Here is a 17,145-nt window from a genome sequence, read left to right on the forward strand (position 1 = left end):
CCGGTTGACGAGACGGGCGCATATACTCTAGTTAGATTTTTTGGTTTCTCTTTTGTTCAATTTCCTTTAAATGTAACATCTGGTTGTTTCTACGTCTATAATATTCTCTTTTCTTCTCCGAGTAGACCTCAATAGACCAAAGAATGAGTTTGCTAGGCTTCGTATTGGATCTGGAAAATCCTGAGAAAACATGAAGATCATGTATGGGCAGGTTATATAGATTTTCTAGTAGAGAGATGAGTTTGAAAGACATTATGAGAATCTGGTTGGCAGTAAGCAGAATAAGTATTTGTTGTTGGGTTCGGTTGCATATACTTATATGTGAGCTGACCATGAATCAGAATCCTTATCCTCTTCTTCTCTTTTGTTGGAGGGGTTCCCATTAAGAAGAAGAGCAAGAAGTTGGAAAATCAGGGTGAATCTCTGAGATAAAGCCCAATAATTGAAATGAAGGAGGCCCAAACAAGTAAAATCTTAATTTTTACAGAACGGTCTCATATTTTAATATATACACGATCATCACCCCATAACTTTTCGTGATCTGGATCATGCCCCAATTAATTTTTCATTAAAGAAGAAGGAAAAAAAGTTAAAGGGGGTGTTATTAGTTTGTTAATTTGTAAATCCATATAGAATTTGAAAATTTCTATTAATTATGAAATCAAGATATATGGATTTTGAAATAACATGTGTTTACCCATGGATTGCATATACTTATATGTGAGCTGACCATGAATCAGAATCCTTATCCTCTTCTTCTCTTTTGTTGGAGGGGTTCCCATTAAGAAGAAACGAATAACATAAGATTTTAACTAGTATTTATAAATCATAGAACCAATAACACATGAATTTAATTAGGATTTTAAAATCTTAATTTTTACAGAACGGTCTCATATTTTAATATATACACGATCATCACCCCATAACTTTTCGTGATCCTAAGTCTCCAAAAGTTCTCTACCTGTTCTCACTTTCCAGTCATCATCGTCTCTCTATTGTTGCTCTCTCTCTCTTTTTTTTTTTTTATGTGACTTTCAGATCCGCCGAGTCTTCTTTTTGTGGAATCTTTTCAAGGAAGCTCAGTATTCAAAATACACCTCTCTTTTTTGATCGATTTCACAAACCCTAGCTTCGGCGATCTTAAATCTGCAAAACATCTATGGCGTCTTCTCCTGGTAATACTAACCCTCATAATCCTCCTCCGTTTGATCTCGGTATTCTCTTCAAACCTCCATCGAATCCTTATCCGCCGCCGCCGGCATCTTATCCTCCGCCTACAGGTCCTTTTCTTCACAATCAGTACGATCAGCAGCACTACGCGCCGCCTGGTATCTCCGCTCAACCATCGCCGGTGACTCAACAGCAACAGGATGTGTCTTCCTCTTCCGCCGCGACTAACTTGCATCCACAGAGAACGCTATCTTATCCCACGCCACCTCTCAACCTACAATCCCCCCGTTCCAATCACAATCCCGGTACGCACATCCTCGCTCTCCTCAATAATAACAACGGAGTCCCGGTGGCTAACCAAGAGCCGTCGCATCAGCTTCCAGTAGTGAATCACAACGAGATCGCTCGCTCTTTTCCCGGCGGTTCAGGTCCTATTCGTGTTCCGAGCTGTAAACTGCCCAAGGGAAGGCGATTGATTGGTGAACACGCGGTGTACGATGTGGATGTGAGATTACAAGGTGAGATTCAGCCGCAGCTGGAGGTGACTCCGATTACCAAATACGGCTCGGATCCTCAGCTCGTAGTCGGTAGGCAAATCGCCGTGAATAAGGTCTACATTTGCTATGGATTGAAAGGAGGAAACATTAGGGTTCTCAATATCAACACAGCATTGAGGTCTCTGTTCCGTGGCCATTCACAGGTTCGTTTACTTTTTCTCTGCAATTTGTGAATTACTTATTCAAGTGCCCATCAGCATAGTAAGTACTCATCTAGTTCTAACTTCTAACTACGTGTTTATATACAGAGAGTGACGGACATGGCTTTCTTTGCCGAGGATGTTGATATGTTGGCCAGGTAATGTTCTGGAACTGTCGTCTAATTAGGCTATGCTATTTGTACATATATGGAAGAGGGGCTCATTGAATTCTCCTTTGACGTTGTGGTTTATACCTCGATTTTTCTGTTTCTTTTAAACAGTGTTAGTCTAGATGGAAAAGTTTTCGTGTGGAAAATTTCTGAAGGGTCTGAGGGAGAGGATCAGCCCCAAATAACTGGGAAGATAGTACTTGCTCTTCAGATACTAGGAGAGGAAGACACCAAACATCCACGCGTTTGTTGGCACTGCCACAAACAGGTAGTTGAACATATTTCTTTTGCTACGGGAAGTTGCATAAGATTCTTCTTAGAACAAGCTTCTGATTGCGTAAAATCTACTTTTTCAGGAAATTTTGGTAGTTTCAATTGGTAAACATGTGTTGCGAATTGATACTACAAAAGTTGGCAGAGGTGAAGTATTCTCTGCTGAGGCCCCTCTCCAGTGTCCCCTTGATAAACTCATTGATGGTGTTCAGATTGTTGGTAAGCATGATGGAGAAGTTACTGATTTGTCAATGTGCCAATGGATGACCACACGCCTGGTTTCTTCTTCAGTTGATGGCACGGTTTGTGTTTGTTCTTATCATTCCTTTTCTTTAAACCTCACTGAAATGAATCATTCCAAAGAACTCAAGTTTAAACTGATTACGTTGCAAACTGGGTGTAATCGTGACATTTTCGTAATTAGAACTAGCCAGCCTTGTTAGTTTGGTTCTGTAAGTGCATTTGACATTCAATTACTATTCTAGCTCATTTTAAATTTTTGAAGGTTTGCTAAGTTCCATTCCAGACTTGCACTGGGTATCATACTATCATCTCTTTTCAACCAGGAACTATTTTGCAACAGCTAGTATTTTTGTAAGCGTGAGTCTTACTCCTTCTTTTCTTATAACCACCGTACAGATTAAGATATGGCAAGATCGTAAGGCACAACCACTTGTAGTTTTGAGGCCTCATGATGGACATCCAGTCAGTTCAGCCACGTTTGTGACATCTCCTGAGAGACCTGATCACATCATACTTATCACGGGGGTGTGTTCTTGAATCAATACTACTGACTTTTCTCAGCTATATCTAATGTTATTTGGCTCTGCTGTGTTGAGTTTACATTTTATAATTGTAGCTTTCCTCTCTGCTAAGTTGCTAACTCTGACAGTGTTGGCAATGTTCTTCTCATAGGGTCCTCTAAATCGAGAAATGAAAATCTGGGTCTCTGCTGGGGAAGAAGGGTGGCTTCTACCAGCTGATGCTGAAGCATGGAGGTGTACCCAGACTCTTGACTTGAAAAGTTCAACTGAGCCACGAGCTGAAGAGGCATTTTTTAACCAAGTCATAGCATTATCTGAAGCAGGCTTGCTTTTACTTGCAAACGCAAAAAGGAACGCTCTATATGCTGTGCATTTGGACTATGGTTCTTCTCCAGTTGGTGCGCGGATGGATTACCTATCAGAGTTTACAGTCACTATGCCCATATTGAGTTTCATTGGGACAAATGATCCTCCAGAAGAACCCATTGTTAAGGTTTATTGTGTTCAGACTCTAGCAATCCAGCAGTATACATTAGACTTATGCTTATGCTTGCCACCACCTATAGAAAATATGGGTTTGGAGAAGTCAGATTCTAGTGTATCGCGAGAGGCAAATCTTGTTGAAGGCACATCAGAACCATCTGGACTTAAGCCTACTGACTTACCTTCAGTTGATTCAGTGCCAAAACCTTCTATTATAGTGAATAGATCGGAAAGTGCTAATAAGTTGAGTTTTCCATCAGCAGAAGCCACATCACAAGCAATTGTTCCACCCAATGGTGAACCTAAAACTTCTGGCCTGCCATCTCAGACCAGTGGTGCAGGTTCTACGTATGCTACTTCACCCCAACTTCCTCTAAGTCCCAGACTATCAAGTAAACTTTCTGGCTATCACACTCCTGTAGATGCTATTGAGCCAGTAATACCTCATCATGAGCTCGGTGGCAAAACACCTTCTGCTGATTATTCTGTTGATAGGCAAATGGATGCTGTTGGAGAAAGAAATTTGGACGTGTCATCCGTTGAAGAAAGCTCAAGAAGCAAGGACTCAAATGTTACGCCTGATGATGATGTGTCTGGGATGCGAAGCCCATCAGCTTTTTTCAAACACCCCACTCATCTTGTAACTCCTTCAGAGATATTGATGGGTGTTTCGTCCGCTGAAGCCTCCATTACTACTGAAGACAGGAGAGAAAGGGATGCAAATATTCAGGACGTGAATAATGATGTAAGAGACTCCGAAGTTGAGGTGAAAGAAATAAATGAAGCAAGGTCGACACAGAATGGTGAAATCAATGATCATGGTGAAACTGAGAATCGCACTTCAGAAAATAGAGAAAAAGTCTTCTGCTCACAGGCTTCAAATCTCAGCACCGATATGGCAAGAGACTGTTATCCAAGTACTGAGGGAGCTTTCATTCCAGGGGATCCTAAGGCTTATGGACAACCTTTAAAGGCTGGAGATGAAATTGGTCTTGACTCGAGAGGTGTGTCTGCAAAGCTTCCTGAGTCGGGTTCATCTAGTGGGCTTCCACAGTTGCCAGGTATAACTAGCAAAGGGAAGAAGCAGAAGGCCAAAAATTCACAGGGTCCCGGTTTGTCATCTACATCCTCAAATGTTGCTAATCTGGCTGACTCCTTCATTGAGCAAAGTCAGAGCTTAAGTCATCCCATGACAGATTCACTTCCTCAGTTGTTAGCAATGCAAGAAACGATGAATCAGGTGACATATTGGTCTTGAAACTAATTAGAACCCTATTTCTTAACAAAATTTGTTATTATACTGTTGCATCATTTCACTGATACACTATTAAACTTGTTGTTACCTTGATTTTGCACATAAGAGTTCCTTCTTACATTCGTTTTATATACACAACTGGCATTTATCGATGATAAGTTATTGCTTTTCATCTTACGACGTACCTTGGTAATTTTCTTGTTGTTTTATTTATTGACCTGAAACATTATTTCCTTTCCAGATAATGGCTTCACAGAAGGAGATGCAGAGACAACTATCAAATGCTACCACTGGCCCTATCGTAAAAGAAAGTAAAAGACTAGAAGTTGCGTTAGGGAGAATGATTGAGAAATCCAGCAAGTCAAATGCGGATGCTCTATGGGCCCGCTTCCAAGAGGAGACTGTTAAGAATGAGAAGGCATTGCGTGACCATGCACAGCAAATTGTGAATACAACGACAAACTTCATGAGCAAGGAGTTAAATGCCATGTTTGAGAAAGCGATAAAGAAGGAAGTTGCTGCAATTGGTCCAGCCCTTGCACGTTCAGTAATACCAGTTATTGAAAAAACTGTATCTTCCGCAATCACAGAGTCCTTTCAGGTTAGATTTTTACGAGAAATTTAGAGCTAATTCTTGAGAAGGTTCATTGTTGTAAAAAGAAAACTGCGTTCTCTTTTGACAGAGAGGAATTGGTGACAAAGCAGTCAATCAGCTTGACAAATCTGTTAATCTAAAGCTTGAAGCAACCATAGCTAGGCAAATTCAAGCCCAATTTCAAACCTCTGGCAAGCAAGCCCTCCAGGTAAATTCGAGTTTCACCTAGCTTTGTGGTACTTTGTAGAGGTGTCTATAAGTCTCCAACTGCATCATAGTTTGACGGAAAGGGAGTTGATCTCTTATATATATTTCCTGCCATTTATAAACTTCAGGAAGGTCTTAGGTCAAGTGTGGAGTCCTCAGTCATACCTTCCTTTGAGAGGGCATGCAAGGCCATGTTTGACCAAATAGACTCAGCCTTCCAGAAAGGTATTGCTGAGCATACAAATGCAGCCCAGCAACGGTTTGACTCTGGACATTCCCAGCTTGCTCATACTTTAAGGGTACGATGGAAAATCATTCTTCTTACAGCTCTGTTATGGTTGGAAAATCCAGTCATTTCTTTCTTCTTTCTAAAGCCGCTGCTCGTTTTACAGGAAACAATTACTTCTGCGTCGTCAGTTGCTCAAGCCTTAAGTCGTGAATTAGCCGAAAGCCAAAGGAATCTCTTAGCTCTCGCAGCTGCTGGAGCAAATTCCGGTGGGTCTAATCCCTTGGTTACTCAACTAAGTGGCGGACCTTTGGGTGCTCTTCTTGACAAGGTTTGCGAATCTCTGGAACTAATCACTAACCATGAATCTTGTATTAGTTTAGTGCATGAGCGTCGTTGTTACTCTTGGTGGATTGTAGCTGCTCAGCAATCATAGTTGAGTCGGTTAGCTAGGGAAGAGACTTAACAGCTTAAAAGGAAGTTTAGGCAGAAGAATTGAGCATTCTGGATTGGTCTAGGATCTAGCTTAGAAGAGTTTAGGGTGCTCACCCCTAGGGTTCTATCTTTGGTTCTTGGCTTCAGTTTATTCTCTGTTTATCTATTGATTGAGTCAGAGAGCGTATAAAGAGTTTCTGCTCTTATCCGAATCCTAATTTGATGTCATTTTCTAAAATTTTGAGTATCACAACATATGTCCTTTCAGGTTGAAGCACCTATGGACCCAACAACAGAACTATCAAGGTTGATATCTGAACGCAAGTACGAAGAATCTTTCACTTCGGCCCTACAGAGAAGCGATGTCTCTATAGTATCATGGCTTTGCTCACAGGTGAGGATTTTGTTTGGATTTCGCGCATCATAAGATCTCATACATAATACAGAAGATCCCATGACATTGATTGTGCCAATTCAGGTGGATCTTCGTGGATTACTGGCAATGAATCCGCTACCGCTGAGCCAAGGCGTGCTTCTTTCACTGCTGCAGCAGCTAGCCTGCGACATCAGCAAGGACACATCCCGTAAGCTGGCTTGGATGACTGATGTGGTTGCAGCCATAAACCCATCAGACCAGATGATTGCGGTCCACGCTCGCCCAATCTTCGAACAGGTCTATCAGATTCTGCACCATCACCGCAACGCACCAGGCAGCGATGTCTCAGCCATCAGACTGATAATGCATGTCATAAACTCCATGCTTATGGGCTGCAAATGATATCTTTCTCTATCTTTCTATCTCTTCTTTCTTGTTCGTTGGTTATATAAAATATAGGAAAACAACAATCTCTCTACTCTTCTTTGTATCTCTCTACATTTGTTAGATTTTTATTTTTCTTTCATTTTTGGTTTGAATTTTGTTTTCCATCTTTCTTTTAAATGTAAAATGTGGTTGTTTTTATATACGTCTACTCAGTGGCGGACCCAGGAATTGTTTTTACCCAGGTTATTTAAAAAAAAAGGGAAAAAATTAAACCTATTACGCTAAGACAGGGACTTGAACTCAGGATACGGAGGTCATGGACACACAAATACCAATTCAACTGCTGTTTTTTTTCTGGTTTCTTACACATAAAAAGATTTATATCATTATTCCGCCCATGCGTCTACTGTTCCCACTTCTTCACAAGAGGAACTTATGTATAAGCCAAATCAATGTTTGGATTAAAGCTGTTATATTTAAAATGTGTTTGTTTTAGATTCTTCACAGGTTGGTTGTCACTATACATTTCTTCTTATTTGATAAAATATCTAATCAACAGTGTTTTATCATTATTGTTTTTCTATTATTAGTTATAGCAAAGTATTCTCTTTTGGTTATGGTGAATAAAAATGTTGTCTATAAAGAAAGATTGAAGAGGAAAAACATCACTTTAGTAAAACAAACAGTCCCAAAATCTCAGAAACTGTGGGAAACATGTTTCAAATTGCCAATAGTTTTAAATATTTGAAGATCAAATAAAATGATCTCTTACTTGGTCTAATTACTTCGTTTGAAAAGTATAGTAAAAGATCCAAAGACAATTTATGAAGGCGAAAATGAAGATAATATATACATCTCTCCACTCATGACTTTCTTTATACATTGTTAACTTCTTAAGTTAAAAAAACAAAACAAAAAAAGAGCGGATTAAACTTTTAATTTCCCCTTAATTTTCCAAAGATATGACAGGAAAAAAAAAAAAGTAATGAAAGGGGAAAGAAGAAGTCAAAAAGTGCCCTTTCGCTGCTGCAAAATCATCGGAAGCGCTAAAAAGACTTTCTAGATTTACCAACACTGATCCGTCTCCCATCTCCGGGTCGTCGTGTAAACCCGACCCGACCGACCCATCGCTCCAGCGTGTACCCGTCTCCGAGGTGCTCTAAGCGTCGAGTCGTAGATCGCTCTTGTAGTCGGATCCGCCAGTGTCGCGTAAGCTTTGTGAATCTCCATGAAATCTCGACCGTCCGATTCCGACGCATCTGGATGATATACTTTAGCTAAGCTCCGGTAGGCCGTCTTGATCTCCGTCAACGACGCCGTTTCATTCACTTTCAGTAATTCGTAGAGGCTAGAAACTCTCCGACGAACGGATTCCGTTACAGCTGGCTCGGCGTTTAGCGTCTGAGCTGAAGCCTTAAACGACGAAACTCCTGTGGGAAATCTCGCGGTTCCGCTGTAGAATCTGGCCGTTTTCGGTTGGGGGAGAAGACAATTTCCCGGTGAGAATCTCCCGGCGGAGTAAACTAGGGTTCCGGCCATTTAAGCAATTAAAATAAAACTTGAGGGGCAAATTCGGAAGAAAGTGTTAAGATTTAGAGAAGCAGAGAGAGAGAAGTTCGTATGAGAAGTAGGATATGAATCACAAAGGAAAGAGAGGGATTGAGAAAGGCTTATATAAAGAGCTCCAAAAACTTTTTGTAATTTGGTAACCAATTATATTTTATTTTATTTTATTCCAATAAATCTTGTATGTTCATTTTAGCTTATTATTTAATGGAAACAAAAAGAAAGAAGAATAGCTATAGTTCTTCTCCTACTATTTTAAAATAAAATTCTGTTTTAAATTACTTTAATAAAATTCATGTCTTTTATAAAAAGATATATCTAGGAAGCTAAGAAAAAGTCCTGTGTAATCGTAAATCTGATCCAAAGAAAGTAATTCAATACATCCTACCGACATTTTGAAATTCATAGACGACTATTGAAGGGTTTAAAGAAAAATAAAATAAAATATTGGGGTTAAAATGCAAATAAAGTAAAAATAAAAGGAGCGAAAATGAAGGAAAAAAGAAAGGTAAAACCCGTGGGAGAGTAGTGTGGTGGCAGTCACCTGTTTTGTGAAAATTCTATGGAAGGATGACGTGTCATCCAATTCAAAGATTCGCCTTCTAGAATCCCTTTCTCGGCTCAGCTCGCTATAAGATTTAATTGATGACATGTCATACAGCTGTAATTTAAAAGTTTTTTTTTTCTTACATCACTAGTATAACAAAATAATTAGTTTGTCGATATACAACATTGTTTATATGCATTTGAAAACTAATTACTAATTTAAAGGATGCAGTTTTTGAATAGTCAACTCAAACCATTAATTTAAAACTCTGTCAGTAGTGTTTATATGGTGGTACTTTAGATATTTAATAATGATGTCATCTCCACTAATTTATACTAATAGTGTTACTTGCTTGCAAAGAATATATTCGATTCTAAAAAAAGAAAAAGTGCTTCTAGAAGGAATCGTGGCCACCAGAACAACGGCTGAGAATTGTGAGAGAGCAGAAAACAATGATAAAAATCGGACAGAGAAAAGTAAACTCGTCGACTAATAAATATCAACGCCATTCTAGAAGCATTTTCTTGTCTTTATCTGCTGAATCATTTATTACGTATTTAATAAATGTGTAGAAAAAGAGACCAATTAAAAAAATGTCTGTGGAGGACGTGGCGGGTAGGCCACGGTGATGGATAGGACTTCTAGAAGACAACGAACCCTACAAGTCTACTAATCGATTTTGTGCGTGACACACTCCATTTTGTTTTGTTTTAAAGGTGGATTAGTCCAACGTTTTGTTATCATCAGTATCATTCACAAATTTTGATAGGATTAGACCCCCAAATACATAATGTTTAAAAGAAACAATATCAACGCAAAAATCGAATAAATTTGACGGTAAAAACAATAACTTTACTCAAAGAAATAAGTACTTACCAAAATAGAAGTATAGTTTTGTACTTTTATTGTTGCATAGAATAAATTTTGACGGTAACTAAAAACAATATAACTTAAAAGAAAGAAAGTACTTATGGCTTGTGAATTGTGGCGAATAATATTTTTTGGTAATTAATTGGAGGAATGAAAATTAACTTTGTTTAGTTATATTTTCATGAATGCTCGCGTTAAGCTTCTACAATTGTCGTCTGATAGTAACTAATATAGGTAAAGCTTGGATTAAATATTTTTATTAGTAATGGATGAATGAAATTTAACTTTGTTAGGTACTTTAAAATGAGTGTCTTGCAAATTTAACTTCTAGACTGTGTGGTTTGATAGTAGTAATTATTAGAATATGAGCTTCCAACTCAAAACCAATTGACAATGAGTGGAGAGGCCCATATATCTTATATTCTAATCAAGATTCCTTGTCTTTTCCAATGTGGGATAATATTATCTTTAATACGCCTCTTCGAGATGATGGCTCTAGTCATTGATCTCGGTATGCTCGGGCATGGATCGGCGGGTCAACTATTGGGCCGGGCCGATGGTGGATTGGATTTGGACATGTACGGATCAGGCTCTGATACCATATTAGAATATGGGCTTCCAACTCAAAACCAATTGACAATGAGTGGAGAGGCCCATATATCTTATATACTAGTCAAGATCCCTTGTCTTTTCCAATGTGGGATAATATTATCCCTAATAGTAATAACTGATAACTATATAGGAGAATTATATAAGCATGTAATCAATATTTTATTAGTAGTATTAGGATGAATGAAATTTACCTTTGTTAGTTAGTATTTTATAATGAGTGTGTCTAGCAATAATTAACGTTTATTATATTGTGATTTAATTAATTGTGTTGTTAAGGTGGGGACTACTACTTTGGTTGGGGGAACTTTGTGGGGGATTCATGTTTTGTGTGTACTCCAAGTTCCACAAATACTAACTCTTCATTGCTTCCTTTTTTTTTAATATGCAAATCAACCAATTATAGGTCGTTCACAAACCATCTACTAATATTTAAGTTTTCTTGCAATCTAATTTCAAAAGCATCCACTCAGTAATTTAAAAGGAGACAATTGTAAATTTCATTATCATCATAAAAAGCTCCACCAAAAAAAAAAAATAACCATAGGTCCACAAGCAACCAGCGTCAAACAAAAATCTTTGTTGTTTTTTTTTTTTTAATGTTTTGTCTAATAAAATAGTTTATTATATTGTATTTTTTGGTCATATATGTGGATATTTAATTTGTTTGGCTTTATAGCAACTCTCATTATTTCGCAAGCTAATCACTATATTCTCGCGAAGTCATTGATTTGAGCCAATTCATGGTTTGCTTATTAACAACTAAAATGATTATTTTCGATAAAGAATCAAACAACAACGAAGATAAACAAACTAATGACAATGCGTATGATAGAACGACAAGTCGGTATGAAGCTAACCTGGCCATGTTCTTAAGTTGAAAAGTATTTATCAACTTCTTTCTTCTTATCAAGTGATTTTTTATCATCGAATTATTTAAATTATACGAATCTGTATAAATCTATAATTAGAGGGGAATTGGGCTAATTGCTAGTGTGCCTAGATATATTGGGTCCATACCATGAGCACAGTCACCTTACGGCCCACTAAACTACCCATAGGCCCATAGCGCTTTCCACTCTTATATAAATTTTTAAGCGAATAGTTATATCTTTTGTGATAATTGCAATAATAAACTCAATCTACAGAAAATTTCGTGTAAAGTCACTAAATCAAGTTATTAAGTATTAACACCATTATTTGGTTCGATCCATAAATTTCAAACCAAAACTCAGAATAATCCTAATATTGTAAATTTTTTTTTTTTGACGGCAGTAAACCTAATAATTTTTAAAAAAATACTTAAGGTATATAGCAAAAAAAGCTAGTGGTTGAAACTCGATCACCAGTCTCGATTAAGAGGAAGAATTATCATCAACTCATGGAGCATCACAAATTGGTCGTAATATAGATAGTGGATACAAGCAATTATTTGTCTTTTTTATATATTTTATACGATAAAAAACATCAAACTATTGAATTGTTGTTGCTTGTTGGGGATTTATTCAAATTATTTGAAACCTAAAGTACCAAATTAAATGATAAAAGTGGGTTAATAATTTACCGAAATTTACTGATATTAGGACAAAGAGGCTAGATTTCTTGAGGGCAATGGGAACTGTCGTAAATGGGTATGAAACGGCGCCGTTATTTGGGTTTCTCCATGTCTTCTTCCACATTCTAAGAAAGAAAAAAAAAGAAAAAAAAAATTTAATAATTTCTTCTTCTTCTTCAACTGATGAAACAACAATTCAACCAAGAACGAAACTTCCTCTCCCTCTCGCGCCCTACTGACATCTGAGATCTAGCGATTCTATTCCAGATCACTCACAAATCTCCTCCATAAACTATCAAGCCAACGGATTCATCATCATTCTCTGCGTTGTCTCCAGCAGATCACAAGAAGAACAAGTAGAGAAACCTCAAACAAAGTCGTTGTTGTTTCTTATTCGAGTTATGCTTGATTTGGTTTCTGCTACTTGTTCTATTCTTCTTCTCTGACCCTTCGTTGACGGCACGCAAGGTAAAGTTGCCGTCTTTCTTTTGCCCTTTCTTCTTTAACCTCAAAGTCTCGATTTTGTTTTGATATCGTTCCATCTCTTTCCGATTCATAGCTCTTCTGCGTTAAGTTCTCTAGATTGGCTTTAGCCGTTTCCTTTGTGCTGCTCTGTGGAAGCGATTTAATTTAGGCGTTATTCAGATGCTTTTTATTTGGATTCGCGACTCTTTGTACCTGTTGCTCCTGTAATATGAAGTTGTTCAACTAATATGAAGTGTCTGTTTCCATTGTAATGCTAAGCTTTTTAGATTAGTTTTGTGGTGTAGAGACCATCCACAAGACTCCGCAAAGTGTTTTCATGCTGTGTGACTCTGGTTATAACTTAGATAGATCTCATACAAGAAGTTTTCCTGTATCCAGGTTGCAGAAGAAGCGGGCGCTGTAGTTTTATCCTTGGTCCATGTGTTGGTAGCACAAGGGTATGAGTTGTTGTAAAGTGCCAGTTCTTATTGAAGCACAAGTTGAAGTAAGTTGGTTCACGGTACACTCTTTGATTTCTGGATAGCCAGAGCTTTTTTTTACAGATCGTATCTCTTATCTGAGTTCATCGGTTTGTTGTGGGACTGTAACAGATGGTGTCGGCTAATGAACTTGAGAACAAAAGCCTATTTAGACAAGAAGAAGATGCCGCACAAACTAAAGAAGCTTCTTTAATGGAGCAAGGATCACTTTCTACAAGTTTTCCCCAACACACGCCTAAAGCACCAAAGAATAGCGTACTTAATAGCATAAAGATCGTGATTTTTTGTAATAAACTCAATCTACTATTACCTTTCGGTCCTCTAGCCATATTGGTCCACTACATGATAGATAGTAAGGTAAATTGTTACTAATTCTAGTAGTTTCATGTCATATATTAGAGTTGAATCTCAAGAAATGTTTTTTGCTGTGGTTCAGGGGTGGGTGTTTTTGCTGACCTTAGTAGGCATTACACCATTGGCTGAACGTCTAGGATATGCCACAGAGTAAGCCCCACTAGCACTTGTAACACAAACTTACCATATCTTTACTCTGTTTGGGAGACTTATGTGTAAGTATTTGCTTCTTTGAAACAGGCAACTGGCTTGTTACACGGGTCCAACTGGTATGACTTTGTTCTTCTGAAACAGGGCTATTCCTTTTCTTTTTTTCTTATGTAGTTTTGTGATAATTTTTGACGTGTTATACATATTTCACAGTTGGAGGCCTCTTAAATGCTACATTCGGGAATGTGACAGAGCTGATCATATCAATTTTCGCTTTGAAAAATGGAATGATACGTGTTGTTCAGCTGACGTTACTAGGCTCGATTCTGTCTAACATGTTGCTTGTACTTGGCTGCGCCTTCTTTTGCGGTGGGCTAGTCTTTTACCAAAAAGACCAAGTCTTTGACAAAGTAGGAATCCTTATCCGCTTCAAGATATTCTCCTTTTTCGTTTTGTTTCTTGCTATTCTTTACCGTGTTTCTGAGCCCTATTCTTTTGCAATCCAGGGAATTGCAACTGTGAATTCAGGATTGCTTTTGATGGCTGTCATGGGGATACTCTTCCCGGCTGTTCTTCACTACACCCATAGTGAGGTTCATGCTGGATCATCAGAGCTAGCCCTGTCAAGGTTCAGCAGTTGCATAATGCTTATAGCTTATGCTGCTTACCTCTTCTTCCAGTTAAAGAGCCAATCTAATTCTTATAGCCCTCTTGATGAGGTTTGTTGTATGCCATTAATGGTTGCCTCCTTATTCAAACATTGGTTCTTCTTTTTCAGTTTTTTAATCTGTATAACCATATGACAAGAGCTGATGTTTCCTGTTTTACAGCTTTTCATTTTTTCATATATAAACCAACAGACATAAAACCAATTGGTTTTTGTAGTTCTTTTCGACCTGTACTTACTTTCTTGTTTGGTAAATGCTGTAAACTATAGGAATCAAATCAGAACGAAGAAACTTCTGCCGAAGATGAAGATCCTGAGATCTCCAAGTGGGAAGCTATCATTTGGCTTTCAATATTGACTGCTTGGGTCTCTCTTCTTTCTGGCTATCTTGTTGATGCCATAGAGGTAATCAACGATTTGTTGCCATATGATCTGTCTACTGCTAGAGTTATTTTATATTGCAGTAGTTCGAATGGCAATCACCAGAATATCGTAATGTGAATATTTTTTCAGGGTGCCTCAGTCTCATGGAACATACCAATAGCTTTTATCAGTACCATCTTGCTTCCTATAGTTGGGAACGCAGCTGAACATGCAGGGGCTATCATGTTTGCCATGAAAGACAAGCTGGTAAGCGGAGTATTTCTTGAGCTGTAACAACTTTAGGTTCTTCATTCCGATCTAGCCTTGTCCTTGAGACACAACTTAAAATATTCTCACCTCAACAGGATCTGTCTTTGGGAGTGGCTATTGGGTCATCGATCCAGATTTCCATGTTTGCGGTATGCACCACAGTACATTGCAAGAACAGCAATATATCATATCTGGAAAACAAGATTTGTTCAATAATTCCTGTTTGATATTGATTAGGTCCCATTCTGCGTGGTGATTGGATGGATGATGGGTCAACAGATGGACCTTAACTTCCAGCTTTTTGAGACGGCGATGCTGTTCATCACCGTTATAGTAGTAGCTTTTTTTCTCCAGGTGGCTAAAATCCTTAAGGCTAAATCAGTGTCGATAGCGAAAAAAATATTTCCAAAATTTCTAACTGATCTCTGTTATGTACACAGGAAGGGTCATCAAATTACTTTAAAGGATTGATGCTCATTCTTTGTTATTTGATAGTAGCTGCCAGTTTCTTTGTACACGAAGATCCTCATCAAGGTTAGTTCATTTGAGTACCCCACAAACTGAGTATCTTTGCAAATTCTCCGGTTATGGCTTGTGATTGTTCCATGATACGGCCATGAAATGGAACTGCTAGAGAATTTTCCCTCTTTCTTGCATATCAAACAAGAACATTTCTGGTGATATTTTCATATTTCTCTGTTCTGTTGTTTTTGTTAGATGGTATATAAACCCGAGGAAGAGTCTGGTGTGAAGCATAAAGGGTCTTAATGAATGATCTAAGGAACACGAATTGTTGGGGATGTGAAGATGTAAAAATCTGATTCTGAAGTGGTTTCCACAAACTCGAATCTGCTAAACGTATTATTGCTTTACTTGTTCGTCTGACAAAAAGTCTTGTTCGAACAAGTGAAGGTTATTTATTCCTTTTTGGCTTTCCCTCCCCCATAAAATTCAACATTCTTACAAGGTTACAAGTTTTGATATACGTACAATGATATTATGAAAGATTTAAGATTTGTTCTTGTGCTACGCTAAATAATCGCATTGCTATGATTTCTATTTCTCAATTTTTACTTTGAAGAATAATAGTCACTGGAAATGATCTTCGGATAAGTGTATAAAGAGATTATCGGATTTTTCTTCAAAAAATGAAAAAATTAAAAGAAAAATTGGCAGCATTTTCTAAGTTAAGGACAATATACAATTTGATGTCAAAAAGAGGAAAAAGGAAATATATTATTTTAGTTCTAGGATTAAAATTAAACCTTATAGTACATAAGATTTAATTTTAATCTGTCAGATCTCGCCATCTCGGGTTTAGGATTTAGAGATTGAGATTTCATTATATTAGTTTTGTCGATTTAGAAATAAATTTAGATTATTTTTCTTTTTTTTGGCAATAAAATTTAAGATAATTCTCTCACATCTAAAATTACTATTACAAATTAGGAGGAAAAACAAAAAAACAACCGTCATCTATTATTATTTTGGCTCTTTAATACTTGTAGTTTTGAACTTGAAATAAAAATAATTTAATTTTGACTTTAAAAATATTCGTATTATTAGAGGTTAGTGGAATCTTACACACAAATTAACAGCGGTTAAAACGGGTAACAGAATTTTTTTTGGTAACAAAATTTCTAACTGCAGTTAAAAATTGACCCCATATGTTTAAATAAATATATACCATCTGTTTACAAATCATTTCGAATTGTCTTGGTCTGGTGGAATTGCGTGGCTGGTTCAGTGTGTGGAAGATATTTCATGACCGTAGTTTATTTTTTTCGAATTGGGGAACGATACGGAAACTAAACGTCGACAGGCTAAAGGAAACAAAGAAACGAAAACTATTGAAAATCTCGACCCACGCGCTGCAGGTCCTCTTATTTTTTCATTTATCCAAAAATCCCCAAATCGGAGGGTTATATATAGTCCACGGTTTTTGTACTCACGCGCTAAACGCGCCTTTGTTGCGCGTGGTTTTCATCAATTCTACACTCGTGAAGTTCCGTTTTGACGGTGTTAATGACGTCATTTTTCTGTTTTTTTTTTTTTTTTTTTTTGTTGGATCGTTTTAATTTCCGCAATTATTCGTTTAAAGAAGCAGCATTGACATCTTGGGCTGATTTTTTTATGGAATAAGCCCATTAAGTTTGGGGCTGTGTTGTTTACTATGCTGTATGCTTTTATT

General features: G+C 37.5%; 3 protein-coding genes across 6 annotated transcripts in view; 2 read left to right on the forward strand and 1 right to left on the reverse strand.

Annotated features, from left to right (window-relative positions):
* LOC9318881 (enhancer of mRNA-decapping protein 4) overlaps positions 1 to 7,258 on the forward strand; it is a 12,094-nt gene extending 4,836 nt beyond the window's left edge. For 2 of the 4 annotated variants that reach the window (XM_021031761.1, XM_021031763.1), the window contains 4 exons: positions 5,743 to 5,913; positions 6,007 to 6,171; positions 6,544 to 6,669; positions 6,754 to 7,258. In XM_021031761.1, coding sequence (XP_020887420.1) covers positions 5,743 to 5,913; positions 6,007 to 6,171; positions 6,544 to 6,669; positions 6,754 to 7,053 — 762 coding nt within the window. In that variant the 3' untranslated portion in view covers positions 7,054 to 7,258. Of the gene's footprint in view, positions 1 to 953; positions 1,871 to 1,975; positions 2,026 to 2,148; positions 2,306 to 2,393; positions 2,613 to 2,949; positions 3,079 to 3,225; positions 4,798 to 5,053; positions 5,414 to 5,495; positions 5,616 to 5,742; positions 5,914 to 6,006; positions 6,172 to 6,543; positions 6,670 to 6,753 lie in introns of those variants that run through there. The other 2 variants (XM_021031762.1, XM_002882769.2) reach the window with 2 other exon arrangements.
* A 548-nt stretch (positions 7,259 to 7,806) lies between these two features.
* On the reverse strand, positions 7,807 to 8,864 carry LOC9318882 (chaperone protein dnaJ 11, chloroplastic). The gene has a single exon (XM_021031765.1). The coding sequence runs from the start codon at positions 8,575 to 8,577 to the stop codon at positions 8,104 to 8,106; it is 474 nt and encodes a 157-aa protein (XP_020887424.1). The 5' UTR covers positions 8,578 to 8,864; the 3' UTR covers positions 7,807 to 8,103.
* Positions 8,865 to 12,305: 3,441 nt separating this feature from the next.
* Positions 12,306 to 16,007, forward strand: LOC9321027 (vacuolar cation/proton exchanger 2). The gene is made up of 13 exons (XM_002882770.2): positions 12,306 to 12,653; positions 13,050 to 13,155; positions 13,262 to 13,507; positions 13,587 to 13,654; positions 13,745 to 13,773; positions 13,868 to 14,064; positions 14,161 to 14,373; positions 14,592 to 14,726; positions 14,835 to 14,951; positions 15,050 to 15,103; positions 15,192 to 15,308; positions 15,395 to 15,488; positions 15,672 to 16,007. Exons 2-13 carry the CDS (start codon positions 13,111 to 13,113, stop codon positions 15,680 to 15,682), a joined length of 1,326 nt encoding a protein of 441 aa, XP_002882816.1. The 5' UTR covers positions 12,306 to 12,653; positions 13,050 to 13,110; the 3' UTR covers positions 15,683 to 16,007.
* The last annotated feature ends 1,138 nt before the right edge of the window (positions 16,008 to 17,145 follow it).

The sequence above is a fragment of the Arabidopsis lyrata genome (genome assembly GCF_000004255.2).
Source record: "Arabidopsis lyrata subsp. lyrata unplaced genomic scaffold ARALYscaffold_3, whole genome shotgun sequence".
Lineage (NCBI taxonomy): Eukaryota > Viridiplantae > Streptophyta > Magnoliopsida > Brassicales > Brassicaceae > Arabidopsis > Arabidopsis lyrata.

Coding starts and splice junctions, on each gene's coding strand:
- LOC9318882 (XM_021031765.1), bottom strand. CDS start 8,577: ATGGCCGGAACCCTAGTTTACTCCGCCGGGAGATTCTCACCGGGAAAT.
- LOC9321027 (XM_002882770.2), top strand. CDS start 13,111: ATGAGTTGTTGTAAAGTGCCAGTTCTTATTGAAGCACAAGTTGAA. Junction 13,655..13,744: donor CGTCTAGGATATGCCACAGA/GTAAGCCCCACT, acceptor TCTTTGAAACAG/GCAACTGGCTTGTTACACGG. Junction 15,309..15,394: donor TAGTAGCTTTTTTTCTCCAG/GTGGCTAAAATC, acceptor TTATGTACACAG/GAAGGGTCATCAAATTACTT.